Source organism: Pygocentrus nattereri, chromosome 7 (assembly GCF_015220715.1).
Source record: "Pygocentrus nattereri isolate fPygNat1 chromosome 7, fPygNat1.pri, whole genome shotgun sequence".
NCBI lineage: Eukaryota > Metazoa > Chordata > Actinopteri > Characiformes > Serrasalmidae > Pygocentrus > Pygocentrus nattereri.
In genome coordinates this window covers 34,975,465-34,990,043 of record NC_051217.1, presented here as the reverse complement: position 1 = coordinate 34,990,043, position 14,579 = coordinate 34,975,465, and the positions used below count along the sequence as shown (strand labels likewise).

At 43.0% G+C, this 14,579-nt stretch overlaps 1 protein-coding gene across 1 annotated transcript in view; it reads right to left on the bottom strand.

The window, feature by feature from the left end:
- Nucleotides 1-13,515, bottom strand: part of baz1b (bromodomain adjacent to zinc finger domain, 1B) — a 21,633-nt gene extending 8,118 nt beyond the window's left edge. The window contains exons 1-11 of the mRNA XM_017701964.2: nt 12,741-13,515; nt 11,069-11,185; nt 9,224-9,368; nt 7,352-7,541; nt 6,173-6,495; nt 5,543-5,731; nt 3,398-4,865; nt 2,594-2,732; nt 749-912; nt 511-631; nt 51-149 (exon numbers count right to left, since the gene is read on the bottom strand). Coding sequence (XP_017557453.1) covers nt 51-149; nt 511-631; nt 749-912; nt 2,594-2,732; nt 3,398-4,865; nt 5,543-5,731; nt 6,173-6,495; nt 7,352-7,541; nt 9,224-9,368; nt 11,069-11,185; nt 12,741-12,859 — 3,074 coding nt within the window. The 5' untranslated portion in view covers nt 12,860-13,515. The remainder of the gene's footprint in view (nt 1-50; nt 150-510; nt 632-748; nt 913-2,593; nt 2,733-3,397; nt 4,866-5,542; nt 5,732-6,172; nt 6,496-7,351; nt 7,542-9,223; nt 9,369-11,068; nt 11,186-12,740) is intronic.
- Nucleotides 13,516-14,579: the final 1,064 nt, after the last annotated feature.

Sequence of the window (14,579 nt, the reverse complement as noted above, 5' to 3'; positions counted from 1 at the left end):
AATTAATTATTTTGCAGGAGAAATTATATATATATCAGGGGGACACTTACTTGACTTCCAGATTGAGTTTCAGTTCACTCTCTCGCACACCTTGTGAATGAAGACTTTCTATTAGCTCATCTAAATCTTTAGGTGAGTCGCACACAAACCTGAGAAGAGAGCAAATCCCATAAACCATGATGCATGAACTGTACCCATTACTTCACTTCATGCAAGACAGGAAACATCATTAATTCTTATAGAAAATTGTAAGACTTTGTTTTGAACCTCACATATTGTGATAACTGAGCAGTATAACGTAGCTATGGTGGTGTAGCTGAACTGGGTTATGTAAACAAAACCTAAAAAGTAATAACAAGTGCAAACCACAAAACTTGGGCCTCAAAATTGCACAGATTTGCTGAAAATATTTAGATGTTATTTTTCACAATGCAATAAAAGAATACATCATGTCTCAAAAAAATACTAAGCCATTCTTTTAATTAAATACTCCTAATTAGATTTTCATACCAGAGGTTTTGGCCCTGTTTTGGCACAGTGGTCTCTATGCAAGTCTCAGGAGCTGGCGCCCCCTGCTGACCACTCTCATTTGTGGTGCTGCCAATGCTTCCCTCATCATCTTTTTCCACATCTAAAACAAAAGAATAAGTAAGATTTCCCATGAAGAAAAGTTTGAATCCACATGCATGTGATTACCTTTACATGCAGATGATTGAAATGGCATGAGTTAAACAAATGGCAAACTCACCCTCTACCTCCTCTTCTTTCTTAATCTCTTCCTCATCCTCCTCTTCCTCCTGCCCTTGTGTTGGCTCAGTCTGAGGAGGAAGAGTGAAGCTGTAGTCGATGCTCTCATGTACCCATCCTTTCTCTATATACAGCCCAGGAACCACATCAGAGAACAGCCAATATCTGCAGACACAGAATATGAACAGCAGTCTCATATCACATACATTTCACATACCAAACATTAAACCAGAACATAAATAAGATACTTTCGAAAAGTGTAAAGAAAAAGAGGCAGTTCTAGGTGATAAATGCTGTTACAACTAGGAAGGAAAACCCTTTAATATCATTTATTATTATTTAATATTAACAAACCAGACAAGTCTCGAGTAGCCTATCAGTTTCAAAGTTTTACAAAATCACTATGTTTAACTGCTAAATAGCAATTACACCATACAGTCCCTAACCCAGGCACAGGGTGGCATAACAGGCATACTGTGGTGTAATATATCGCTGTGCAATAACACCATCCACAGTGAATGTTGTTTCACTGCTAGACTGTTGTAGCACTCCTCTGCTACCCTCAAGTTTTCGACTAATTCAGATCACGACATGACGCATGACTTTGTTCTAGGATTCAATATTCTGATCAAGCATTAGCTGCATTTACATGCATCCTAATAATCCGCTAACAATCCGCCTAATAGCTCAATCTGAATAGGACATGCCATTTATACACTTCAATTGGAATAGTCTAGTCCATTTGGGATACAGTTTCTGATTGAACAAGGTGGGTAATCGCAACCGGCTGAAGACTGACCATCAGGGCCTCCTCTTCACCATCACCAACCCACTCTCCTGTTCATTTGTGCCAACTGCAACACCCTCAATTACATCACTGTGCCATCCAGATGTACCAGCACTGAGATAGGATGGGACTGATTCAGCTCACTCCCACTTTATAAAGAGACTGTCAGAAACTGCCTCTACCAGTGCAGTTTCTAAAGCTTTACCATCCAGTCTTCAAACAGAGATCCTCTTAGCTTTTATTTGGTATTTAGCTTATTAAATTGTAAATACTGTTTGACCAGAGGAGGATGGGTCTCCCCTTGTGAGTCTTGGTTCCTCCCAAGCTTTCTTCCTCCAGACTGAGGGAGTTTTTCCATGCCACCATCGCCTCTGGCTTGCTCACAGGGGGATATATTATAACTATGTTTTCAAACTTCTGTAAAGCTGCTTTGTGACAACATTGTTGTAAAAAGCACTATACAAATAAACTTGAATTGAAATGATCCTTGTAAATAATCCGTTACATAGAAGAATGTGTAAACGCCTGTATGTGATTACATTCCCAATCGGAAAGTTTCCGCTCTACATGTGAATCACAAAAGTCAAAATCATTCAACATGACGGAGAAGAAACTGGTCTGCAGAGGAGGAAAGTTTATGCTCTGATCTTTAAAAGACACCGGTGGGACGGACGTCCAGCTTGTGTGTCTCAGAACATGACGTCTTCCTCTCAGCCTTCTTTTAAGGACATGTGAAGACTGACATTATTTTAAAGCAAATAAAAACAAGCACTACTCACTACGACTGGACTCGCATGATGTTCGCAGTCATGGTAACGTTTACTCTAAGCGGTTCTAAACGCATGCGCATAGTTTTGGCTCTGATTGCTTTTAGTGAGCAAACAAAGTTTTTCCATCATATTGTTGGATAGAGTGAGAATGACCACATCAGTCTTAATCTGTCATTGGAATATATTCAATCAGTTTGGCAAAAAACTTTGCATGTAAACACAGCCATTGATTGTCTGTCTATAGAAGGAACAAACTGGGACCTGCGTTTTACGTAACTAGTGGACTTACCGGTTGTGATTGCGATCTGTGCCTAGTGGCGTTCTCCTCATAACAAGCTTGGCTTTAGCGATGCCGTCCTGGAATGCTCGCTCTGCTGCAACCCTCTGTCTCCGGATCCGCTCCTCCTCAGCCTCCTTCTCCATTCGCTCTACATCCAATCACATGGAATCAAACATAAGGCAGACCTCTCACAAAGAACACTCACCAACTGATCAGATTACTCCATAAATATCCATAATACTATTTATCTTAATGATCTATTTACAGTGTCAATTAGATACAATTGCAATGGACATTGACTGTGTATTCCTATACAGTTTGCTTTGTATCTGGCTGAAACAGAGAGAGTGAATGCTGCAGGCTGAATGCCCTTTACTCTTAAGGTTATTTGTGTTTTACCCAGTTATGGTAAAGGCTGGTGTGAGAATTCTGGGCTGATGCATATATCTGTTATTTTTCATATATATCTGCAGATGCTGCTACAAAACATATATAAAACAAAGGAAGTGAATTCACCTCGTTTAGCATTACAGGGAAATGAGGAAATGTGAAGACTGTTACAAATGTAGACGTTTTAGTACTGCAGCCCAGCATGGCCTAAACACGCTCAATATCATTTAGGAGTATCCACTGGGATTTTTTTTAAGCAAACATCTGCTGATACCAATATGAATCCAAACACGCGCATCCTTAATTGATTCCATTTAAATTTCATCATTACTCCAATACCAATTCACTGAACTTTCTGCAAATGCACCATCCCAGTCTATTCACACATTCTTTGCTGTTTATTTTTCTTTTGTTTCTCCACACCTTTATTCTGTCGCTCCTGCTCTTCCTTCTCCTTCTTGGCCTGGATAGACATCAGCCTGCGACTCTTCACGGTGCTGATCATGTCCTCCGGCTCCATCTTGGCCTTCACAGGCTCCTTCTTGGTGCTCCCCTCCTTCTTCTTCTCTGCTTTCCCACCACCGTCCTCTGCCTTAGCAGTAGCGCCTCCTGCAGCTAACATCTGCTCCTTGCGCTTTTGCTTCTCGGCCTTCCGGCGGATGTTGGCCTCCTTGAGCGTGGCAAGCCGCTCCCTCCACAGCCCAGCTGCCCGCTGCTGCATAGCTTCCACGTGATCCTCAATAGAGTATGTCATAAGTATGCGGTGGCACAGCGCCACCAACAGGCTCACCTTTTCTGGAGGGGGGAGTTCGAACACCTCAGCCGTCTCCAGACGGTCCAGTAACTCGCCACTGACCACATCATCAAAACTGCTTCCACCAGTCCACTCATCCGAGCTGCGGGTGCTCTCGTCACATTGTGAATCCGAAGGCCGCAGGCAAAGGCGCACCAGCTCGGACACAGAGTGCATGGTCAGCGGAATCTCAGAAAGCGGCATGTCAAGCTCACTGTAGGCCTCCGCCAGCTCATCCTGCAGCAGCGTCTGAAGAAGCACCACCAGCACGCGGTTCAGGTACAGGAAGCCACCCTTGTCTGCAGCCAGCGCCTCAGTCAGGGCCTGGGCTGTGATTGGGTACTGGTCGTCTGGCATCAGGAGGTCAGAAAAGCAGCTGAGGAAGTCCGCCACCATGGCTATGTCGCCGAACAGGGTGTTGGGCAGGCCCTCAGGCATGTCGACCAATCGGAAGGCGGGTAGGCTCTTCCCCTCAATCTCCTGGTCCTCGTAACGCCGCTGCAACTCACGCCGAATCTGCAGCTCCTTCTCACGCCGCTCTTTAGCCTTCTCACGCAGCTTCTCCTTCAACTCCTCCCGCTTCTTGCGCATCACTTCCTGCTTCTCCTCCTCACTCATGAGAGCCCAGCGTCTCTTTTCCTCCAGCCGCTCCCACCTCTTCTGAACCATTTCTTTCAGCTCCTCGGGGAGGCGCCCACGGTCCTCCGCCAACAGGGTCTTCGCTGCCCTGGTCACGAGTGCAGACAGAGCATTCTTTTTGTCTTCTTTGCCCTTGTTCTCCTTATAAAAGCGCAAGAGGTGCAGGGCCATGGGCGGCAGAGGTTTTCCCAGTTTCGGGGTGCCGGGACCTGAGCTCCTCGCCCTTTTTTTTGGGCTATCTTTAGCTGAGGGACTTTTTGCGAGGTCAAGCAGAGTCATCTGCTTCATTCTAGGCTTCTTAGCACCTTTTTCATCTTTCTTGGAGGCTTTCTGGCTGCCTGGTGTCTTGATTCCACCACTTTTGCGACTCTTCTTGGAGTCAAGAAGCTTCTTGCTCTCTGATTTCTTTGGAGTGCTTGAGTTTTTCACTTTCAGTGGAGAGCCGTTCACCTTCTTCACCTAAATGCATTTTAAAAATCCATTAATGCAAACAAGATTACCATTAGCCTTATTAACTCCTTGGAACCACTAGTGACCACTGTCATATTCTTTACTTCATAGCTTTCATATTTTACAAGCTTCATTCAAAAGGTGGGTGTCATGAGGGCTGTAACTGTCTTCTTTCCAGTCAAGATGGGTGATGTAATTTTAAAACTTTATAATACAAGAAGCTAAACTCATTTTTTTCCTATTGAACATTGACCCATTTTTTGACAAATAGCTATAAACTAGATCTTAGATGGCATCTCTTCAATGATCTGCTCTGTAAAAATAACTTTATTCAAAAAAAATACAAAGAGCATCTTTGATTTTTGACTTTCAGCAGTAAATTGTAAGCATATACTATTATGTTTATAATCCTAAAACAACAAAAAAATGTAGTTTGAGGGGAACATTTACAAAAAAATTCGTTATTTCATGCGGTTTCTGAATAATTTGATTTACGATTTTGGCATGTAAATTCAGACAGAAATAAACTAAACATGCCCACGAGCATAACAAGTTAAGAGAAAATAAAATACATTTATATAACAGAAACCTTTAAACATCTTTGTGCTATGATTCACACTGTGAATGAACTTTTTAGAAAGTGTAGAAATTAAATGAGAAGCAACGTTCCATGTAAAAAGACATACCTGCATATTTGCCCAAAGGGTTGGGCTCAGGGGCATGTTTTGAGAGTCTCTCTTTTTCTTTTTCTTTTTGTCCTTCTCTCCTTTCTCGTCTGTCTCCGGTCCTGACTCTGAAGTTTTTAGCTTTTTGTTGGGTTTTCCCTCAGGAGAGCTGAGACTCTTTCTCTTGGCTGAAGGATTTTCTGCCAAAAACTACATGCATATAAAACCTACATTATTAAAGTGCATTTGGTAAAATGCAGCATTACACAAAACCATCTGCATTTTCATAGGTATAACAAATCAGAATCAGAATCCTTTATTGATCCCAGAAGGAACTTGCTGTTGTTACAGTTGCAACCATTTATGTAAAGGAGAAAGCACTTTAATAATTTAAAACATAAAGAAATCTGCAATATGTACACAAGATTTAAGTTCTTATGCATATAGTGGCGATGACTGTGATAAATATTAAACATTATATATATATATATATATATATATATATATATATATATATATATATATATATATATATATATATATATATATATATAAAAAAAAGAGAGAAGGCACCATTGAAGCTGTTTGCTGTCACATGAGAATTACTGATCACTGCTGTGGAACATCTGTTCAGTGAAATAAGCACGTTACCTTATGTGGATCTAAGAGGAAGTCACTGAATTTGCTGGGTAGGCTGAATTTTTTCACCAATTCATCCTCCACCACCCAGGGGGCGCTCTCTCCCATGCCAAGCCTCAAAGCGCAGTGTCTGATGAAGTAGCGCATGATTTCTTTATTAGGGGGTCTCTCTGTTCTGAACAGGCTGTCAGCGGGAACGTCACTGATCACCTTGTCCTCACTGAGGAGTTTAACGTCATATTTGTGAGGCAGAAATTTAGGCATCACCCACTTCTTCTTCTCCTCCTTCATACTGGTCGGCAGCTTTCTGGGTGAGCGTCGTGCCCGATCACTCACTAGGACACAGAAAAAAGAAACAAATGCGCATACACTGTGGGTAAAAATACACAAAATAAAAAGACATCAACACAATGAACAAACCCACAGAACAACAATCTACACCGATCAGGCATAACATGACCACCTCGTTTCTATGCTCATTGTCCATTTTATCAAGTCCACTTTGTAGTTCTACAGTTACAGACTGTAGTCCATCTGTTTCTCTGCATCATTTGTTAGCCCCCCTTTACCCATGGACCCTTACAGAGCAGGTACTATTTGCGTGGTGGATCATTCTCAGCACTGCAGTAACACTGAAGATGTTAGTGTGTGTTGTGCTGGGATGAGTGGATCAGACAGGAGTTTAACACTGTGTCCACTCACTCTATTAGAACCTTCTACCTTGATGGTCCACCTTGAAGATGTAAAGTCAGAGACGATAGCTCATCTGCTGTTTATCCTCTAGTCCATCAGCGGTCACAAGATGCTGCCCACAGGACGCTGTTGGTGGTTGGTGGACTTGCACCAGCAGTGAGAACTCCAGCGTGCTGTTGGTCCACTCAGACCAGGGCAACACACGAACTCACCACCACCATGTCAGTGTTACTGCAGTGCTGAGAATGATCCACCACGCAAACAGTACCTGCTCTGTAAGGGTCCACAGGAGTCTTGACCATTGAAGAACAAGGTAAAAGGGGGCAAACAAAGTATGTAGAGAAACAGTCTGTGACTGTGGAACTACAAAGAAAACCTATATAGTAAGTGGAGCTGATAAAATGGACAATGAGTGTAGGAGATGGTCATAATGTTACGTCTGATCTGTGTATATGCTGTAGTTAATGTCTTTGGAAATCACAGCTACACCTGTCTTACACAGGCTGTCTCTCTTGTTGTCCTCCTCTTTTGGCTGCTCCTTCTTCTGATTCTCCTGGCTGGCATTCTCCTTGTCACTGGACGGGGAATCACAAGCTCCCTCCAACTTCTTCTCTGCCTGCTCCTCCTGAGCCTTTTCCAGCGGGTGAATCTTCACCACCTTCACCCGCAAACGTTTGTCCTTACCAACCTGAGAAAGACAGAGGACATTTAGACATAAATGCGTGAGAGGGGTGTGCAAGACAAACATTTTTTAATGCAAGATAGTACAAACACACCTTTCACAGGCTTTCACTAAGTACAGAAAAAAAAAAAAGACAAAACCACCTCCAGAAACTTCAAAGCAGCACGAATGCAATAATGCCATATTCTCCAACAGTTGCACCACTATTTTTCATATCTTACTGCAAGAGCTGATAAAAAACAGAACATACATAATCTTATAACTTGCCTGGGACTGCTATTTTACATCCCCACCTTCATTTGAATGTTTCTGGTCACTGCAATGAGTTTCTAGACATCGTCACTTTCCAATTTCCTTCTCTTACGAATTAGAACACATGCAACAGCAGCTAGTAAGGCCTGATTATTAGCCATCAAGCCAAGAGATGAATATTCATTTTTAGATTTGTCTATAGAATTGTCAGTGAACACCAGACTGAACAAAACACTTTTTCTTGTTGATTCCAGTCTTAAAACCTTGAGTATCTGCCGATACCATATTTATTTATTTCTTCATTTTTAACTAAATTTTTGATTTTGCTTCAGATGAGCACCGAAAAGTAGATTATGGCTACGTTCACATTACCAGGTTGTGGCACAAATTAGATTTTTTGTGACTCAGATCTGATGTCTTCACAGCTGTGTGGACACAAAAATCTGGTCTTTTCAAATCCAACCCGAGTCACTGTCATATGTGGTCCTAGATTGGATGTGTATCCCATTTGTGGCCATGCAACCTTAATGTGACCCTCAGATTGGAATTAATGCCCCCCCCCCCCCTACTGCACGCGCACCATCAGTCAGCGTTACCATGGCAACAGCACCAAACAGAAGTTAAGCTCATCTCACCTTTTCACCTTCGTGTCGCTCTAATAAAGAAGCTGAGAGCAGATCAGAGTTAATTATCTTCTCAGTAAACCTCCTTCTGCTTGATTGTTTCACGTGCGTTATCAGCACAAACTTTCACGTGACGTTACGAAATAGGACGTGATCATGAGGGTCATTTCAGGACTCCAGTTTGTTCACACTAACGACAGATTTGAGTCACTTACCTAAACCATTGTGAACCATCATGTCAGAGAGATCGGATTTAAGCAAAAAAAAAAATCAGATTTGAGCAATGAGGCTTGTAATGTGAATGTAGCTTACATGTGCTCAAACAACCTGCTAACAATATGACATATACAATGTACATGTGCCATTTAGATTAGATTTGTTATAAAAATTTGATCATATTTGTACTTTTTCCCCCCTCTCCGCTATCCAATCTGGCATTTTCTGCCAATTTTGGACTGATACACACAGCTGGTATCACACTGGTACCAGTCTAGTTAACTCTGCTAATACTTCCAAATATGGTCATTCATAATTTAAATAATAATTTCAGTAAACTATTTTCATTCCTGCTGATTTACAAAACAACTCTAAACCCCAAATGATGCAGTTCTGTGTTCCAAAAAAGCTGATATTTATAATAAGAAGTGCACGTGTTGCGATGAAACTAAATTTACTGAAAACTGAGAGAAATTTAATCGTCCACTCCTTCCCCTAAAAGCAAAAAAACCCCACAGCGTTTAACTTCATCTTTGAGCAATCACAGGAAATTGCTGTATCTGTGGCAACGTTCCAGTCTCCATTTAAAATTCTTACCAGGAAGTCGCACTCCTCCCCCACAGCGTACTTGGTAAGAATCTCCACCCAAGCCAGATCCACCAGTTTGTCCAGGGACACTGTGTTGTGGTGCACAATCTCCAAAACTGGCTTCTCAAACCATATGGGGTATTCCTCCTGCAGCCTGGGAAAGCACAGGACCCACAAGCATCGTTCAGGCACAATATTCTAATTATTAAGGTAACGTTACAGAACAGCCAATGGTACATTTACTTATTTGCGGCTTTTTAAAAATAACATCGGGTCAGACGCATTTGCAGAAACACGAAACAGATCTTCACACAGAACCAACTCCAGTGTGATGTCAGAATTTTGAATAAAATCCCAGACTTAATGAGACCAAGCCGTGAAAGAAGGAAAGAGAAGTTGTTATGGAAACTAAATAAAAATGGATACAGATACAGCAAAGTTTGACTTCTTTTTTGGGTCAGTAGAGGGAGCCATGTGAAACACGACCATACCAATCCAGGCAGTGCTCAAGGCACACAGACAGAGCCTTCACCATAGTCTCTGCTGTGAACGTATGTCAGGGTGTGTGTGTGTGTGTGTGTGTGATGCGTGATGCGTTATGCAAGAGGCCTCTATGAATCAGCCACGGTTCACTTGTAACTTTTTTTTTTGGTTGAGATTGCATTACATTAACAGTTACAGGCCAATACATTTTTTCCATTACAGGTCACTTTTTATGACAGCGTTTTAGGGCCACTGTGTATAAAAATGAAAATAGTGGACTTTGAGAATAAAGTCATAATATTTTGTGAATAAAGTCGCAGAATTACGACATTAAAGTGGCATTTATACCAGGAAAGGTCACAATATTGTGACCAACATATCCTCCAAATATTATGACTTTTTTCTTGAAATATTATTACTTTTTTCTTGAAGTCTATTGGTTTTATTTTTACTAAAAGCAGCCTTAAAATGCCATTGTACTTTTTTGCTGGACTGCAGAACAGATTCAGTCTGCACACTTATCAATTTGGAAGGGGTGACAACAGGAAAGCCAATGAAAGTGTGGATTAGGGTGGAAAGATTAATTGTTTTTATATCGAAATCGCAATTTAAGTTAGGGCAATTTTCAAATCACAAGAGCTGCAATTTTCTTTAATTATAGGAGACACTCTTAAAACACAAAGTTCTTAAAAAGAGGGCCTTTAAGTAAAGACAGTAATTCCCTATAGAACCCATTTGCATGCATAAAAAGTTCTCTGCATGGTGAAATGGTTATGCAGATTGGAGAATGTGCTTTATGTGGTTCTGTATAACAAAGCCTCCATGTGTTGTGACATCACAACCACAACTTACTGACAAGGCTCAAGCCTCAAGCCAAAAAAAGGTGGATATTATGGTCTTCATGGCCCAAAATAAAAAAATACAAATCAGGCCTAAATCTCAATTGTAAAACAATAATAACAACAACAACAATAATAATAAATCATAAAAAAATAATAATCTAAAAATACAATTAATTAAAATACACATTTTAAAAACCCTATTTCAATTGCATTCACAATATTAGCCAGAAAAATCATAATTAGATATTTTCCACAAATCATTCAGCCCTAGTGTGGAGGTGGGGTCATGTGACTTTCACTTCACTCAGAATAGAGTGACATGGGAGGCTGGCTGATCTCTGCTGATCCTCCAGCCTTTGACAGCAGCAAGGCTAACACACAGAGACCTTGACACACACAAGCAGCCAGAGAAAGAGAAGCAAGGAGATGGTGCAGAAAGGACATAGACAGAAAGAGAAACCAAGAGGAAGCTTTTCAAAGTTAAAGACAATTTAAATACTGACATGACTTTCACTCATGGTTTACTCACAGCTCAGTGACCTCCTGCTCCTCCTCCCAGGCCTCCTTATGCGTCAGCTGACTGCTGCCAGTACTTTTGCATGTCCAGATGCGCTCACTGTATCTCTGCAGTCGTGCCTCATACTCTCTGTGCAGCATCGTTAAGGATAAACAGCATACAGACGGAACAAAACCGTTTTCCATCCACACAAAACGAATGTATACACATACTGTTTCCACATACTGATTTATTCAGAAAACCCACGGATTTCCAAAAGTACGCCCAGCCAGGGCGGCAGCTGACTTGCTGCCTAAGCCTAATCAGGTGGAGCTCTGCTTTCTGGGGCCTGTGGGCACCTCATTCATAATTAATGACAGTGTGTAGCAGAAGAGCTCAATAATTAAAAGGTGCAGAATCAGCCAAGACTCTAGGACAGGCATATATCTGAACATGACATGACGTGAGCATAACCTGCTTTGGCGTGAAGAGATGACTGACTAAAAGTTACGTTAAGCTGTAAATGTTATTCTTGATTTTGCTTGATGCTCACACAACTCAGGGTTTCTTTGCACATTTCTTCCTCAAGCACCTGGCAAGCACATGGTGATAAAACGACGGGGAATCCCAAGAGTAGCACTAGGCATAAAGTGAGCATTTAAGACCAAAATGAAAAGGCAAGAAGCATCTCGGGAAGATCCCTGCACGACTAAACACATCTGTCCGAATAGCAGCTTCAGAGGGCAGAAAAGCAATAAAAGCAAAGCAGTCTGACAGGTTACAAGTATCAGTCACGTCAGCTAGTTGTTTATACTTATACCAAGTCATTAGCAGGTTTACTCAGGAAACATGACTTCATCTGCGTTAAAGTGACTCACTGCAGGTCACGCAAACCCTACGTCTGAAAATGTTAACTAACGGTATTTAAATGGTTCAGTTCAAAAGCAACACTCAAGTGGTACAACGATAAACTTCTCTATGTAGTCCCAAGACCCTGGCGAGAAGAACTCAAACTGTCATTGCAATGAATCCTTACAACCACAACTCTAACGCCGAGCAAACGAAACCATTTCCAGAGGAGACCAAACGAAAGCGCCGCCGATGTCGGACACGAAGTCTGATATTGCGTTAGTAACAAAGCTAACTGTCCTCATTCAGTATCCGAGCCTGTGTAACGACTCCAACGCTTCAAGCACCGGACAGTCTGAACCACAAGTCGGGTTAGCGGGTGTGCTAACTAGGGTCTTGCCGGAGTCACAGCAAAACGCGGGTTAGCAAGTAGCGACCTGACAGCTAGCTAACCTAGCTCGCCCGCTAACGCCTGCCAACTCCTTCGAAACGGAAGCAGATGAGAGGCACTAAACGCCGACAAGCCGGAATCCGTCTCCTTCCATTACCTCCATAATCCCCCCCTAAACGCTCGACCTCTTGAAATAATGCCAGCGCTCAGTGGCATTACCACGTTAGCCGGTTAGCTTCGAAGACAGCATCACTTAAGGAAAAGCTAACCAAGCGTCTCCTACACGGAGATCAAACAAATAAACAAACGCACGCAAAAGCAAAACAAACAGTCCTGAAGCCGGTTTAAAAAAAAAACACACCCGGCCGTAGGTCGAGAACGGAGGGCGGGTTAGACATTTGATAACGTCTGCCTCTCTGTGCGGAGCAACAACGGCTAGCGGGCTCTCTGAGGGAGAAAGGATACTCTTTGTTCCTGAAGGCCTCCTTGGTATGCTCGATGATGTAGACCTGCTCTCCCGGGCCCGGCGGCTCGGCCAGCGGCTTCGCCAGCGGGTAGGGTTTCCGGCCCAGCAGCGGTGCCATCGTTCACTCGCAGACGGCGACGGATTAGCAATCAAACCTCCTTGTAGCACTGAATCCCGCGTTAAAACACGAGCCCAATCATGAACTCCGGAATCCAGCGAGACCGCAGAGCGCCTGTACCCCCACGTTTCGCCCCTCCGACATTCAACGCAGGACTAGCATCGAGCTAGGCTAGGCTAGGCTAAGCTAGCGAGACTAGCAGCTTGAAAAGGAGAAAAACAATAACAAGACACTTGAGGGTTATAAGCCGCTTCGCCTCGACACACTGAGCCCAGGAGCCGACTGCAGCATAGCCAGCGACCGGTTTGTTGGCGTTAAGCCGTCCGAAGAGAGAGAGGCGGCTCTCGCCGCTGAAGGGAAACTTCTGAAAGCCGGGACGCGGGCACGACTGGCTGCTCCGAGTCGCGGGAAAAACAGAGGCGTCCGTCCGAGGGCGTATGGCGCGCTTTCTGAACCGTCCCACAATGCTCTCGGCCTTCTTCTTCCCCTGCGGTGACGAGCACTCTCTGTATTCCGTGCTTCAGGAGCTAAGAACACCTCCGACCTTCTGTTACAGGATATATTAGCTAAGAACAACAAATAAGCCTGGTTGAAAAATGGCGGGAGATCCTACTTCACCGGCAACATTCCTCACGACCCCCAAAACTCCGTTACCCCGGCAGCAAGCGGCGTCTCGACGCTTTGGCCCACCCACCTCCGTCGCCCATTGGCTCCTCGGATACGGCGATAGCAGCAGAGGGAGCTCATTGGCTCGCTCAGCTGTCTATCAACAGACCCTGTACACCTTAACGAGAGCGACACCCCTGAGAGAAAATACAACCGGGGACAGCGTTAGGTTGGAAATAGGAGAGTAAAGGGCAGCTGGTGGCACATCTGTAGAAAAATAGACAATATTAAAACGCACGATTGCGCTGTAAAGCTGGCAACAGCTCGGTTATGACATAAGACGCACTTCCATAAGAATGGCGCCTAATTGTCATGCGTCGGTTTTAAAATGAGCCGCTGAAAGAGGGCGGCGTTGTAGCGGTGGAGTAGAAACAATAGAGTTTCATTTATAGATCATTTTCGTCAATTCCAATTTCGTCTATCTCTCTTTCTGACTGGATGAAATTCTACCAATAATTGTACATTTTACATTGTCACACTGGCCCTGTGTGAAAAAGTAACTGCCCCCTCGGTTACTCCAAATAGCCCAGTCTAGGTGATAATCCGCTTTCTGCCAGCCTTGTTAAATGGAATCGATTTAAAAAATCTATATAGTTAAATGGTTGAGATGTAAACACAGCCACCCAGAGTGGTTTGGTGCGAAATGCTCCGTTCTAGAGAAACTTTCCGTGGCAGAATTGTTTACAGTGGTAGTGATAGGAACCAGACGTCCAGTTCAATGCCTCTGAAAGCCCTCTCACATTATTACATAAAATAGTTTGGTGTATTATGCCTGATATCTGTATTATGATAGTGTTGTGATAAAGTTTTGGCTTCAAATGTATTTTAATCTATTCATGCGGAGGGGTACCTACATGGTGTTGTAAGACAAAACAGTCCCCAAAGCTACTGACTAATTTATCACCATCAACATATAAAAACTCAGAAGACATGTAGGTTCGCTGGTGGTCTTGGGGAGTAAATAAAATGGCTATATTTGTTTTATAGACGCTGTGACACCTGGTTCCTATCACCGCCGCTGTAAAGAAATCAGCAGTGTAAGCAACTTGTCTTA